Source organism: Lycorma delicatula, chromosome 10, assembly GCF_047948215.1.
Source record: "Lycorma delicatula isolate Av1 chromosome 10, ASM4794821v1, whole genome shotgun sequence".
NCBI lineage: Eukaryota > Metazoa > Arthropoda > Insecta > Hemiptera > Fulgoridae > Lycorma > Lycorma delicatula.
This window is the reverse complement of record NC_134464.1, coordinates 98,343,372-98,359,526: the sequence shown is the minus strand read 5'-3', so window position 1 is coordinate 98,359,526 and position 16,155 is coordinate 98,343,372. Positions and strand designations below refer to the sequence as shown.

At 30.0% G+C, this 16,155-nt stretch overlaps 1 protein-coding gene across 2 annotated transcripts in view; it reads left to right on the top strand.

The window, feature by feature from the left end:
- The first annotated feature begins 327 nt into the window (after positions 1-327).
- Positions 328-16,155, top strand: part of Sym (symplekin scaffold protein) — a 63,864-nt gene continuing 48,036 nt past the window's right edge. Inside the window, exons 1-6 of one of the 2 annotated variants that reach the window (XM_075376989.1) lie at positions 328-869; positions 963-1,086; positions 3,194-3,390; positions 9,880-10,113; positions 10,657-10,812; positions 15,412-15,560. In XM_075376989.1, coding sequence (XP_075233104.1) covers positions 967-1,086; positions 3,194-3,390; positions 9,880-10,113; positions 10,657-10,812; positions 15,412-15,560 — 856 coding nt within the window. In that variant the 5' untranslated portion in view covers positions 328-869; positions 963-966. Of the gene's footprint in view, positions 874-962; positions 1,087-3,193; positions 3,391-9,879; positions 10,114-10,656; positions 10,813-15,411; positions 15,561-16,155 lie in introns of both variants that reach the window. The other variant, XM_075376988.1, reaches the window with a different exon arrangement.

The following is a 16,155-nucleotide window of genomic DNA, read 5'->3' as shown; positions in this document are numbered from 1 at the left end:
AAAGCATACTAAAATATATTATTTCATAGAAAAAAACCTTTTATAATTAAGAGCTAGTTTTTACATTTTAAGGTTTATTAAGCAGATAATTTTGGTAATCGATTCTGAAATTTACAGAATAATTATAAAATTAATTGAGACAGACAGTAGAATTAGCTACTACCGTACCAAATAAATACCTTTTAAATCTAATTTTTCAAATCCAAAGAAGAAATATGAGATGTTAAAGTAAACTTGAATACTTCTAGATCCACGATATCGCCTGGGCTGTGAATGTATTAATCTGAAAAGCTGTAACGTATGTTAGCGTTCGTATTTATAACCTAGCTTTTAGATTCTGTTATGAATTGCTTATTTTGAATTTAAAAATTACAAAAATTCGCCATAATTTGTTTTTTTTTTAAAGGGGTTTCGCTTGTATACAATAATTTTTTGAACAATTCTCACGAATATTTTGACTTAAATATATTAAATATATTAATGTACCGCTGTTGTATAGTCACCATAGTTATTTTTACACTCAAAACTGTTGTTGCATAGTGTTTATAACTAACGTATATTTTATTTATTAGTTAATCCAGAATTTGAAAAATATGGTTTGAGTAACTATTTGCCAATTAAATTGTGCGAGTTCTACTCGACGTTTGTTAAAGAATTAAATACCATTTTACGTAATCGTTTTAATTCATAACTAGTCTTGAGATATTCTTGTATAAAAAATATTAATGTTTCTCATTTGCCCAGTTGAAGTAATTTAGCCTACACTGGTTAAGCTATTACTGTTGATTATGACTTCAGAGTAGGTTTAAGTACTTAATGTATTCTGCTAGTTATCAGCAAAGGATAATAATCTGTATTCAGTAATCAAAGTAGGTAAATATTTGTATTATATGCTCAAAAATAATGTTTGTAAGTATTGTTTGTGTTTTTTTCACCCTTAAGTCATTTCATTTTTTTTCCAGAAAGATGTCATTACGTGGTGATCCAAGTAAGCGCCGCAGTGCAGCTGCACAGTTTTTTATGGAAGATGATGTTGTTCAGGACAACAATGAAGGAGAGGAAGAAACTAAGTCCTCTCATCAAAAGGTGTTGAATTAAGTTTAACAGTAATTGTTTTTTTTATTTTGGAGTACTTAATCTGTTCAATTAATGAGTAAATACTGAATTTTTGAGCTTCCATTTTTTGCATCTCCTTGCCCTTTCAAGCCTAAGAACTAAAACATTTTATACCTGCAACTCAATATGCAATTTTTTATTGTTAGTTTAAATTGGTTTGAAACAGGAATGTATTAATTATCTTCTGATTTTTAAGAGTTTGCCTTTAATTAATGCTTTTGTTTAATATTTATTGCACTTTTGAAATAAAAAATCAGTTTTTCCGGTGTCTTTTTAAGAGTGATGAAAGGAAAATCTTATTAGCTTTCATAAAAATTGGTTTTTTTACAAAATATTTATTCTCTGATAAGTGTGCTAAAAGTATTCACCAACATTACAGAATCCTTAATTGCCTTGCTTTTGATTGTTTGTTAATGATTCCTTACACATACCTGATTTATACTTTTTTAATCCCCTACTCCTGTTTTCATACATATCTTCTGTCACATCTCTATTCTTTGTGACTGTTGACTTCAACAACTTGAGGGTGAATAAACGTATACTACCTGCTAATTTTACTATAATTGTATAATGGATTCTGCAATTATAAATCGCACATTTTATGATATTTATGCTTATACACATGTTTTTTTATTTGTGTATAAATATTAACTAGTTTTTATGCTGCTTTCTTTATCAGGAAATCACATTGTATACGTTGTCTCTTTGTGCTTTATACTTCACTTTCCTCACAGTTCAGTTTATTAGAAGAGATTCAACCACTTTCTGTTTGCTAAATGGGTAGAAGCATATCTAACAACTTGATACAGGCCTTTAGGCAAATTTATAGAGTTTTCTTCCACATTAATTTCTGAATTATAACAGTGAAGTTTGTTACTTTTAGGATTTCAGTGCATTATTCTTGATTGAATGTTATTCTGAAGGCAAAATAAATAAACTATTTACTATGATTAGTTGATTGTAGTAAATTTGATTATATTAGGGATGTTGAAAATAAATAAAAATTTTTTACAGAAATTTGGAAGTTATTTTCAGATTACATCTTTTACCCCAATTTTATCATAAATTGTATTTGAGTTGTGATATAGTTCTTCTAAGGGTATTTTAAAGGGAAATCCTAAAATGAATTTCATAGAATTTTGGTGTTATCATCTTTATTCATCACAAGCTTTTGTCTTTTCCATTGATTGATATGCATCCTGTTTTTTTTTTTGTCTCAGTATTAGTGAGGGGACAAAAATATCTTTTTAGCTTTGCTGTCTTTTAAGGGACATCAGCCGGGTTTCAAGTTTCCAACTTTTCCAAATTAGCTCCTTGTAAATATATTCATTTAGGGGATTGTGTTGTATAATTATAAAAATAAATATTTCTCTATAATAAGATAACTTCTTTGATATCCAAATCCAAATTTTCAGCCTTTTTTTCATCTGGAATGTGAGAGAATTAATTATAAACTTTTCTTTACAATTTTACCTCTATTGAGATGTACTGCATTATTTTCAGTGGGAATGAATATCACAAATTTATTATCTATCTGGGAAGGATTTTTTTTTATCTATCCATAAGGGCTTTATATTTGGAAGTGAGAAAATTATTGATGAGTGAGTCAGTTAAAAAATGTCCCTAGAATGTTTGCATCCCGTTTTACCCACCTAGAAGAAAGTGTAAAAAAAATTATTTTGTAATGATTACTTACTCACCAGTGGTACTTTTACCTGTTTTCCCATTATTTTTGTGTAAATGATAAAAGTATGAGTATGTCTGTCAAATATGGTACGTATCAAGTTTCAAATTTCTGGCCTTGTGATCTCAGTACCTTTTTTTAATCCATATTTAATGTAATCCTTTAGGAGCTGTTAATCAAAGTAATATTTCCTATTCGTAGATTCACTTTTGGGAACAGTTGTGCTGAATTGAAGCTTTTTGTAATCACTAGATGTAAGTAGAATAATTGAGGAGTGAATCAGGGAGGAGGGTTCTTCCATCTATGTATTTAGAGATTATGACCTTTGACAACTTGTTATTTTTAATCATTACACAGATCCTTGAAACTAGATGTCTTGTTAATTATTTGCAGGTTGTTGAATGGATTAATGAAGCTTCACTTTCATTAGATGTTAATAGGAAGACTGAATTGTTACATTTAACTCAAGAAATAATAGTACATAAAGAACCAGATTTACTTGATAATTTTTTACATGAGGTTATTGCCTTTCAGACTGATAGAAATGGAGAAGTCAGAAAATTTGTTGTTGGTTTCATTGAAGAGGCCTGGTAAGTTGAAATTTCTTTTGTCTATTTAGCTACTACTGTAAAATGTTATTCTCTTTTTTCTTAATGAGTAAAATACATTTATTGATACTAAGAGTGAATTTAAAACTATTTTAAAACTTAATTATCCTAGCTGTATAATGAGTGGTTTGGTGATTGGTTTAAGTGTTTTTCTTGGCATCACTTCCTCTTGGAATCCGTCAAAGAACTCTTTCTAGTATAAAATAGTTAGCAATCATTTCATGTAAATTAAATTTAAAACTAAAATATCAACCAAGTATAAGGTTTAACACAGTGTTGAGGCATAGGATGAAAAAGTATTACATAAGAAATTATTATTAGTAAAAGGGAGTGGTAGTAGGCAGTAGACTGCTAGAAAATATGAAAAGCATATTCTAAGATAAACATTTTACAAAAATTTGAAACTGTATTATAAATTTGCATTTATTAAGTAAACAATATCAACATTAAAAAGTAACGACGGTATTACATATTCTTTGGTAGTTGTAGTAATGTACCATGTGTTTCAAAATGAATATCGGGGTTTTAAAGTTATGTAATATTTATTAAGTTTTACTTACATTGATAAATTGTACATGAAATTAAAGAGCAACTCAATCCGTTCATCCTATAAGTGTTCAATGTGAGTACCATTTGTCACATGGCACACGTCCAGCCAATAGGAGATTTCGTCCCATACTTTATTCAGCAAGTCTGGAGTAATTGATGTGACATTTGCTTCAATCATGTGTCACAATTCGGCTAGGGCAGTTGGTAATGTTGGCACTTATACTTGATTCTTTAAACCCCTAAAGAAAAAAAATCGCATAGGGTCAGATCAGGCGTACATGGAAGGCATGGCAAACCAGCCCTATCTTCTGGTCCCTGGTGACCAATCTAGCAGTCGGGTAGAATTTTATTCAACCAATCACAATGTTATCCCAGTGAGAAGGCGCACATCTTGTTGCCGAATAAAGTTCTGTAGTTTGTATTGTAGTTGAGGAAAGAGCCATGCTTGTAGTATATCAAGATAGTTCATTCCAGACACAGTTACTTATGTGAAAAATAGTAGCCCGTAAGCTTGATGTCAGGATGCAGCACAAAAAACATCCAGTTTTGTGGTCTCGTTCACACTGCAGTATTTGATGAGGATTTTCTGATCCCCAGATATGGACATTATGAGTGTTTACTTTTCCATTAACATAACATCTGGATTTGTCACTGAATATGAAAGTAAGTCAAAGTAAGTCTTCATTGTCACTGTGCATCATTTCATTTGTGAAGCTAGCACACAAACTATAATCTGTAGGCTTTAGAGCTTGTAACAACTTAAATAATTCGAATGCAGTTGTAAGTGTTTCCTTAAAACCTTTCACTCAGACGTCACTGGAATTGCTAATTTGCAGCTAGCCTTCCTAATGGATTTCCTAGGACTATGCAGAAAAAGTCTTACATGTTCAACATTGTCTTCAGACACACTCTTGTACTCTTCCCTTTACAAATACAGCCAGTTGTTTAAAATTGGGGGTCACATCAGAATACACGTTGAATGTTAATTACAGATTCACACTTTGCAAACTGCAAAACATAGAATGCTTTCTGTTGGGTTGGGAAGGGGGGGGGGGGATTGCCATGTTTTCCTTAGTGTTTTTAAGCAGAAGGTACAGGAAACAGTTTATGGGCTTGCTCACAGGTAAAACTGAGTTGCTCTTTCATTTCATGTATAATTAATCAATGTGTGTGAAACTTGAGAAATATTACATAGCTTTAAAACCCCGATATTCATTTTGAAACGCACAGTATTTTACATCTGAATTAAATGTGATCATCTCTCAAATTTGTCCTCTTGATATCATGTTGCTTATTGATTTACTATGCAAAAAATAAGCTCTATTAAGGTTTGAAAAAAAGATAAAAATTATGTTTTAAAATTTATCGTGTATAAAAACTACACTGTGTAGTATTGTAACTATTATAGCCACATGATTTAGTTATATTTTCATGTTCTTTGTAACTGTTTTGCAGTATAGTTTCCATGATTACTTGACCATTTGCTAAAGCACAATTCAAGTTTTGTTTGTGTCAGAAATCAGTGTTCTGGGTCATTAGCCATTTTTTAACTTTATTTATCATCATCATCAAAGTAATGAATACTATGGAATTTTTTAAGCTACAGGAAGAGATGAATAGCACTTTAATCTGATTAATGAAAGAAAACAGCTGAGTTTGAACTGTGATTTTGTAAAAAAAAAATTAAATTATTTTTACAAATTAAAGGTTGTAGTACTTAAAACTCATTCAATCTACAAAAAATAAAAATAAATAAATAATTAAAGTAAGTTCATTTTTTCTGAAAAAAGTTGGGGGGAAACAGTTTTTCATTTTTGTTTGGGATTTCTGAGTTCTATTACTTTAATAAAAAAAATTAAGTGAAATGTCTAATTAATATATTAAAATATGAACTTTTATCTTTATTCTCATTTTTCTCATTGTTTTGGTGATTGATATGTTCTATTAAAAAAGATATCTCAATCTCCAATTTTTATGTTGAGATGGTGTTTTAAACATTGTGCTAATGACAGTTTCTGTCTGTTTTGTCAAATTACAAAATTTATGAGCTAGCATGCATGATATTTATGTCTGATGAGCTAATGAATAGCGGCTGTAACATGGCTTTTAAAAAGTCATTTCCAGATTGATAGATTGATAATGACCTAATCATAAAATCTTTTTTGCATTATTTCATTGACTAAAGAAACAGAAATTGTGAAACTATTTATTTGCTTGTATTCAGTTGTTCAGTGAACTGATGTAGAGGAAAATACTCTGCAATGTTAGACAAGATCTTTATACAACTACGAGACAACTGGCAACTGTTACAGATAGTCTTATGTCTCTTTGAAGAGTGTTTTATGTATAATTACTTTCAACTTGCTATTTGCAACATCTTACATTTGACAGGATAAGATTAACTGCAGATCTTTAATTTGATGTACAGCCTGTTGTGTCAATTATACTATACAGCAATTAGTCATTAATGGGACTAATTGTCATTCAGTGATACATCTCATATTAATGATAGTGAATTGAAAAAAGAGTTTTTATTCTATTCTAATTATCAAAGGCATTTCTTTGTTAATTAACATATTTTATTCAGTAAAGAACTGGAGAAATATCTGTTTCTTTGTAGGATTCATAGCTGATCAGTTAATGATGGGGGTTAATAATTGTTGAATTACATTTAATATAATTCTTATTTAATTTTAATGCAAGAACAGCTTCACGCTGTCATCTTTATTTCTATCAGACACCAGTAACGAATTACATCATTTTTAAAGCTATTATTTGTTGTTGATCGTTAAATGATGACATGATCACTTCAAATGACAAAGAAAGTTGTAAATATATCTGGCTATTAGTGACTTGTTTTATAAAGAAAAGTGCAAAAGTGCATCATGAACAACTTCATTATTATCTGGCAATTTTATTTAATGTTATTGTATATCAGTGTGTTCATAAAAATATCTTCTTGTAGTAATGAGCAAAAACCTAGAATCACAGAATAGTATGCAAAATACTGTGTGTGTAGCCAGCACATTTAAATCATTAATCAAAATATGAATTCCTTTGCGTTTTGGCATTGAGGATGTTCTTACTTTGCTATGCTGTAATTTCAGTTGCATCAATTCATTTTTATTACTATCCATATTTTCTTTATTATTTTATGCAGAAAATTATTCCAGGATGCCTTAGTATGTGGCCTATAAGTCTGTCTCTTCTTTTAACTATATTTTTCCAAATGCTTCTTTCTTCATCTATTTGCCGCAATACCTCTTCATTTGTCACTTTATCCACCCATCTGATTTTTAACATTCTCCTATAGCACCGCATTTCAAAAGCTTCTAATCTTTTCTTCTCAGATACTAAGTTTGTCCAACTTTCACTTCCATATAAAGCGACACTCCAAACATACACTTTCAAAATTCTTTTCCTGACATTTAAATTAATTTTTGATATAAACAAATTATATTTCTTACTGAAGGCTCGTTTAGCTTGTGCTATTCGGCATTTTATATCGCTCCTGCTTCGTCCATCTTTAGTAATTCTACTTCCCAAATAACAAAATTCTTCTACCTCCATAATCTTTTCTCCTCCTATTTTCAGATTCAATGGTCCATCTTTGTTATTTCTACTACATTTCATTACTTTTGTTTTGTTCTTGTTTATTTTCATGTGATAGTTCTTGCATAGGACTTTATCTATGCCGTTCATTGTTTCTTCTAAATCCTTTTTACTCTGGGCTAGAATTACTATATCATCAGCAAATTGTAGCATCTTTATCTTTTCACCTTGTACTGTTACTCTGAATCTAAATTGTTCTTTAACATCATTAACTGCTAGTTCCATGTAAAGATTAAAAAGTAGCGGAGATAGGGAACATCCTTGTCGGACTCCCTTTCTTATTACGGCTTCTTTCTTATGTTCTTCAATTGTTACTGTTGCTGTTTGGTTCCTGTACATGTTAGCAATTGTTCTTCTATCTCTGTATTTGAACCCTAATTTTTTTTAAATGCTGAACATTTTATTCCAGTCGACGTTATAGAATGCCTTTTTAGGTCTATAAACGCAAAGTATGTTGGTTTGTTTTTCTTTAATCTTCCTTCTACTATTAATCTGAGGCCTAAAATTGCTTCCTTTGTCCCTATACTTTTCCTGAAACCAAATTGGTCGTCTCCTAACACTTCCTCCACTCTCCTCTCAATTCTTCTGTATTGAATTCTAGTTAAGATTTTTGATGCATGACTAGTTAAACTAATTGTTCTGTATTCTTCACATTTATCTGCCCCTGCATTCTTTGGTATCATTACTATAACACATTTTTTGAAGTCTGACGGAAATTCCCCTTTTTCATAAATATTACACACCAGTTTGTATAATCTATCAATCGCTTCCTCACCTGCACTGCGCAGTAATTCTACAGGTATTCCGTCTAATCCAGGAGCCTTTCTGCCATTTAAATCTTTTAATGCTCTCTTAAATTCAGATCTCAGTATTGTTTCTCCCATTTCATCCTCCTCAACTTCCTCTTCTTCCTCTATAACACCATTTTCTAATTCATTTCCTCCGTATAACTCTTCAATATATTCCACCCATCTATTGACTTTACCTTTCGTATTATATATTGGTGTACCATCTTTGTTTAACACATTATTAGATTTTAATTTATGTACCCCAAAATTTTCCTTAACTTTCCTGTATGCACCATCTACTTTACCAATGTTCATTTCTCATTCCACTTCTGAACACTTTTCTTTAATCCACTCTTCTTTCGCCAGTTTGCACTTCCTGTTTATAGCATTTTTTAATTGCCGATAGTTCCTTTTACTTTCTTCATCACTAGCATTCTTATATTTTCTACGTTCATCCATCAGCTGCAATATATCATCTGAAACCCAAGGTTTTCTACCAGTTCTCTTTATTCCGCCTAAGTTTGCTTCTGCTGATTTAAGAATTTCCTTTTTAACATTCTCCCATTCTTCTTCTACATTTTCTACCTTATCTTTTTTACTCAGACCTCTTGCAATGTCCTCCTCAAAAATCTTCTTTACCTCCTCTTCCTCAAGCTTCTCTAAATTCCACTGATTCATCTGACACCTTTTCTTCAGGTTTTTAAAGCCCAATCTACATTTTATTAGCACCAAATTATGGTTGCTATCAATGTCTGCTCCAGGGTAAGTTTTGCAGTCATCGAGTTGATTTCTAAATCTTTGCTTAACCATGATATAATCTATCTGATACCTTGCAGTATCGCCTGTCTTTTTCCAAGTGTATATTCTTCTATTATGATTTTTAAATCGGGTGTTGGCAATTACTAAATTATACTTCGTGCAAAACTCTATAAGTTGGTCCCCTCTTTCATTCCTTTTGCCCAGCCCGTATTCACCCACTATATTTCCTTCCTTGCCTTTTCCAATGCTTGCATTCCAATCTCCAACTATTATTAAATTTTCATCTCCTTTTACGTGTTTAATTGCTTCATCAATCTCTTCGTATACACATTCTATCTCATCATCATCATCATGGGCACTTGTAGGCATATAGACGTTAACAATCGTTGTCGGTTTAGGTTTTGATTTTATCCTTATTACAATGATCCTATCGCTATGTGTCTTGAAATACTCCACTCTGCTCCCTATCTTCTTGTTCATCACGAAACCTACTCCTGCCTGCCCATTATTTGACGCTGAGTTAATTACTCTAAAGTCACCCGACCAAAAGTTGCCCTCCTCTTCCCACCGAACCTCATTAATTCCTACTATATCCACGTTTACCCTATCCATTTCCCTTTTTAAATTTTCTACCCTACCAACCTTTTTCAAGCTTCTAACATTTTTAAGTATAAAAAAAATTATTAGATTTATTCTGTTAATTGATTGGTATAATATATATGTAAATACTGTTTCATTTTTTTTTTTTTTTTAATTCATGTAGCAAGAAGGACTGGGATATGCTTTCAAAAGTTATACCTAATCTTCAGTTATTGCTTCAAGATTCAAGCCCCCAAGTCCAGAAGAGGGTCATACAGGCATGTAATGCCATATATAAAGGTACACTAGGTTGGCTTTCAAAAGCCAAAGTAGTTACTGAAGAAATGCAAGGCGTATGGACTATATTGTCTTCAATGAAACATGGCATTATTAATATGGTGGATAGTGACAATGATGGGTGAGTTAAAAACAAAAAGCATTTCTTACATTGTTTTCATCCACTTTTTCAAATCATTAGTTTAACTAATCCAATCATTTAAATTAATTTTATAAGTGTTTCTGTTTGATATTATCTTTACAGTAAGATTATAATGGAGTTTTTAACAGATTACCTATGTCTATTTAAAAATTGGAAAAGGAATTGTTGAGCTAATAAAGGTGGTAAATAATTGCTTTAATTACTTGATTTATTGATTATTTATATCTTTTACTGCATAAACTTACCTAATAATGTTGGTAGTGTTGTCAGATTAATATTTACTTGCTTCAATAGCTTTTTGTAATAATTAAAATAAAAATAAAATAAAATTAAAATAAAATGGGATTAATAATAATAGTAATTATTATATTAATTTTAATTGTATCTTAATTAAGTTAAGAATTCAATTTTTATCAGTTTTTATTCATAACATTGTTATAAGGTGTGTTTTTTTAAATTGTTATTGCATCCTTAATGTTTACGAGAAATTACAGATGTATGTTTAATTAATTTGTTTTACAGAATCAGAACATTTGTTGTAAAGTTCTTGGAAACTGTTGTTTTATGTCAAACATATCCTGAGTCAGATAGTTTACAGCGACCAAATGATTTCACATTGGAGGATATCCCTCTTGGATTGAAAATTGCTCGAAGAAGAAAACTTGAGGAAGAAGCCATGTCAGTAAATCTATAATATATAATGTAGTATTTTTTTTTATATAATTTATTTTTTTGATGTTAAAATTTTGAATATTGGAATTAGGTATTGGGAAATTAATTGTTTGTGTGTGTGCAAATGTTAATTGAATTAGGTTTGAGTTACAGTTTCTTTTGTGCTGTCGTAAAAGCATGTTACTGTGCTCATATACTTTGTGTTGCCTCATTGTATGGACTGCACAATGAGAAGGAAGTTAAAACAATTAATGTAAAAATAATATTGTATCAGTCAGAATATTAGCAATATATAATTAACAGGCTGCCTGTGCAAACTATCAGTTTGCAAAAACAATGATTAGATGAAGGTATATTATGATGGATGTATATTGAAGTTTGTTTCAGAATTAGGCGGCGTAATAGAATCTTTGTCTTTCATTTGCAAGTTCTAAGTTTTGAATTTTCTTGGCATGGTATTTTTCGTATACTGCGTAAATTAATTATCATCAATTGCATAAATACATTACCATCTATCAGGACATCAGCCCTGAGAGAGCAGGACATTAATTGGGCATCAGCCTATTATTACTTTGTAAATGAATGAGTAGGTATACCTACCTACTTATACCAAATCTGGCACATGGTGAGGAAGCAAGTAAACATGGGTCACTCTGGAAGATAAGAATCAGAAATGAAGTTTATCAAAAGTATAAAGGAAAAAACAAGTGAGGATAATTACAGAGATAAGGAATAAGATAATTTGAGAAGTTGTATGGAGGAGGTTATGTTGGATTTCTTTTAAAAATATCATGCCAAATTTACTTTTTAACCTATATGTAAAATGTTTATATTAAATTAAAGCTCATAACACGGCATTTCTAATAAAATAATATTTTAAGTACCTTAGGTTTTATGTTTTTCAAAATTCTTTATTGAATAATATCATGTTTTCTCTATCTTGAAAAAAGTTTTACATGAACCAGCAAGGAAAAAATTGTATCATAAAACTTACCATAAAAATGTAGCATAAAATATATATATATATATATATATATAATAAAAATAAAATTAAAAACAAAATTCATACATTTAAAAAACGATTAAATAGTGCTAGTATGTGCAAAAACTGAAATAAGTTGTCTTGAAAACCAGTGTTTAGCCGTGGAGATCGACGGGTTCCCACATAGAGAACTGCTCAATACATCGATTATAGAAATCGAAAAAAAATCGATAGAATTAAACAGAACTAGCAACTAGCGACACCAATATAAGTAAAGTAAACTGTATTGGTTTTTACTGAAGTCAGCAGACGAAAAGCATACAGGAAAACATATTTAGAACAACGGAATCCCAGCACCGTATCTCATCCGTTTGCCGACTGACGGACTAAAAAATCGCGCTTATCACGTACAGCTTCTCTCTTTTTTTTTTCATGTACAGCTGTCGACTATAAAGTTCACTCTAATACAGTACAACTGTGTTAAATAAACGTATTTATAATTTATATTCGTCACGAAATCTTAGTCATTACTTGAATATATAAGATTATAACTAACTAAAGATTTACTGATTTACCTATCTGTTTATCTGTCAGGTATTATAACCATTACGGTGGTGATGTTAGCTAGCTAATCAATAATTCCTCTTTATAGAATTTCAATATATCTTTTGCTAAATACTTAGTTTTTTACATACAGATGATGTCTAATTATGTATGTAATTACATGTCTAATACCTAATATTACATCTTTGGAATCCTTAAAAAAACAGATCGAGTTTCTGGGGTACAAAAAGGTTATTAGATCATTGTTCGGCGCCGGTACATACACGCAATCATGCATTTAACTACCGTCCGGAGTTTGACAATCAAGTAACATCAGTCAAGTGTCTTTTATAAAATATAATATTTATTAATTTAAAATAAACGTCAAAAACATTGAATATATCCCATATTAAGTGATAATGTATTAGGCTACCTTTCGTAAAAGTTTGAGCGGAACAGTAGCTATTTACTGGTAGGAAATCAAAGTAAAGCTATGCAAAAAAAGGCTCAAAAATGATTTATTTTCTCTTTTTTATAGCAAAAAATACGTTAAGTAAATAAGAAAAATGTAATATCAATAAACGTAGAATGAAATCACATAAATTTTGATGTGCCTATTTTGAAATCAGGTGGATAAGCTTTACAAGTTCAAAGCTTTTATATGAGAATATGATATGGAAATTTTATACTGTATAAAAAATCCAGGATTCAAACCTGAATTCCTTTGGATTATAAATAGAGACAATACTATTCACATCACTGAGGTCAGCATATCAAGCATATGAGTAAAAAAGAATTGTCAAAGTAATTTTAGAGTAGAAAATAAATTAAAAAATGACTAAGAAACTAATTCAAGTAGCAATTATAGATCTTAAAAACTATGGTTAATATTACTTAAAGAAAGTCCTTAGGAAGATAAGGTAAATGTCTCCTCTATCTAGATTGACAGTGGTGAGGGAGGATAGTAGGGAAATTAGTCTTGGCCTTTAATTTATTACCCAAAACCTTGCATTGAATAGGGCGCAAGACATTATTGATAGCTGTAGCATTTTTTCACATATATCAGATTCTCTGTTATTGTTATTAATTATAAAAAAGTAAGTTAAATTAGTTAACAGGGCAAATTCATGTTTCTACGTATTACATTTTATCATCTTCACTGCCATCAACATAGATAACTAAGAACATATTATTTAAGCTTACTAAGAATATACATACCATATCATTTCATATTCATTTTTGTGTTAAACATGAGTTGAATATGTCGCTTACAATATATATTGTATGATATTGTTTTCTCTAAATGATTTTGTATAGTTTTATAAGAACTACAAATAGGTTAAGAACAATGAGTTTACCACATTATTATTTTCCACTTAACCTAACCACAGTTATTGTTTATTTAACTGTTAGTTATAATTAGTTTATATTATAATATATAATTAACTTTTTCATAATTCATTTCCAAATTATATTTTAATAACTGAATTTATAGTGAATAATAAAATAACATAATGAGTAGATTACTCTTAATATAAAGAGTATAATACTTCATTTAATTTACTAAGCATGTGGCACCGTTGGTATTAATACAATTATATAAATTAAAGTTCCAGAAAGTTTACAGATTTCATAATAGTCTTAAACGTCTTACAGACATGATGTTACAGTCTTATTGACATGCAAATTATTTTTATTTCTTGACGACCGACTATTAAGAACGTAACAATTTTTAATTTAAATATAATTATACATTTGAATTTTGAATCAACATCTTATAATAAATCCCTGATGATGGAATAACAGCTCCAAAAGTACTTGGAAATATATTTTGAAAATTGTTGGTAAGTGGAACTTTAATTTATACAATGATACTTCATTTGTTTAGATTAGCAAGATGTCACCTTTTCTGTTGGGTTTTTGTTAACTAGGATTTTTAAATAACGGATTATTGTTTCCTTTGTAAAATATAACTTTCAATTTAGGAAGTCATTGTAACATAAGAAGCGATATTATTCACATGAGTAGTATTCTATTCTGATATTGTTATAATGTGCTGTAACACCAATGTGTCATATTGGGTGGCAGTAATAATTATGAAAATTTCATTGAGTATATTTTAGAATGTTTTGAGAATAAATAAGCATAGTGGTACAAAAAAAAGCAACAATGCAGGGTTTTAACTTGTTGGAAAAATGGAGGCTGCGGTTTTTGTCATTTTATAATTTATATATTGCTGGTATGTGTTGGATTATACATTTAATTGTTAACTGAATATTAGTAAAAAAACATTATGGTAGATTGGAACATGGATATGTTGGAGATTTATATATGTATTCTTTCAAAACAGCCTGTACAGAAGATATGTACAGGTGTAAGTAGTCGCTAAAATAATTGAGCTTATTTTATCAGTGAAAAAGTAGCCAACACTGTGCAAGTTTTTCTACTGTGATGAATTTTTGGGAATATTTATGAAGAAATTGTTTATTTTTGAAGTTTGGAAACCATTTGGCACAGATCACACTGGAAGTAATAAAGGAAAAGTTCAGTAAATATTCCAAGTTGATCAGTATTAAAGATTGTTGGGAAAGAGTTTAAAAGTAATGAACTCTGTAGGAATGAGGTGGGTTTTCAATCATAACTTTAGCTCACTGTTAACATTCTGTGAACACTATGTAAATTCAAACACAGTACTTTGAATGGGTATGGAATTATATAAAATAACCAAACAAAAATATTGTGGCCTTGAAGCTTTGACCTTAAATTTAGTGTTCAAAAAATTGTGTGTATGGTAAACATTATATTTAATGCCTTACTGCAAACTTTTACATAGCTTCAGCTTTCAGAAATTTTCACTATACTAATCAGTTTTTTCTAACACAAAAATATTTAAATAATCAAGCAAATGTATAAGTATGTTTTTATCTTGCTTTTTCTCTTCTTTTTTTCTTTAGTGAATGTTTCTTCCAGATTAGTTTACGTTTTTATATGTAAATGCTTGTTTGTTCTATAAATAAGAGTAATAGTAATGTATTAGTTGAAGGTTTCCATTTTTTAGTTTTTATTATATTCTGTTGCAGGACGGTATTCGATTTGATGGTGAAATTTCATGGATCACCTCACATATCCAGTGTTAATTTAATGACTTGTATGGGTTCATTGACGTTAATTGCAAAAATGAGACCAAATTTCATGGGAAAAGTTATTGCTGCTCTAGAAACACTTCACAGTTAGTATTGTATATGTTTTAATCAGTTTTTTAAGTTTATGTGTGAGCATAATCTTACAAAACTTATTGTTTGAGTGCGCATGTGTGTGAAGGGTCTATATGTGTGTGTGAGTGAGAGAGTGTGTCTCTGTGCGTGAGTGTGACTTTTACCAAACATGTTGTTTTTTAATGAAGAGAATGTGTAGATTCATATGTTTTTTGTTTTCATATTACATTATTTGAATTATCAATTTTGGGGTAAAATTTTATACTATCCTGAGCAGTCCAAAAAGACTTATCATTTGCTCCCTTTCCACTCACCTTTCTTATCTTTTGTTTCCTCTTCTTAAGATAGTTACTATAAAAATTGATTCAACCGCCAGTGTAATTCCATCTGTTGTATGATATGCTGGTACCAACTAATAGCAATAAGACACTTTACTGGAACTCAGTCGGATAACAAATTTTCCCTATGGAAATGTCCAGAGGGTCTTCTATCCAAAGACTAACAAAAAAAGTCATATTGTACCAAAATGTAAATTGTAACTATGTAGCAGTAATATTTATTCAGTAAAAAACGTAATGTGTAGTGCTTGTTTTTTTTATTTAGTATAAT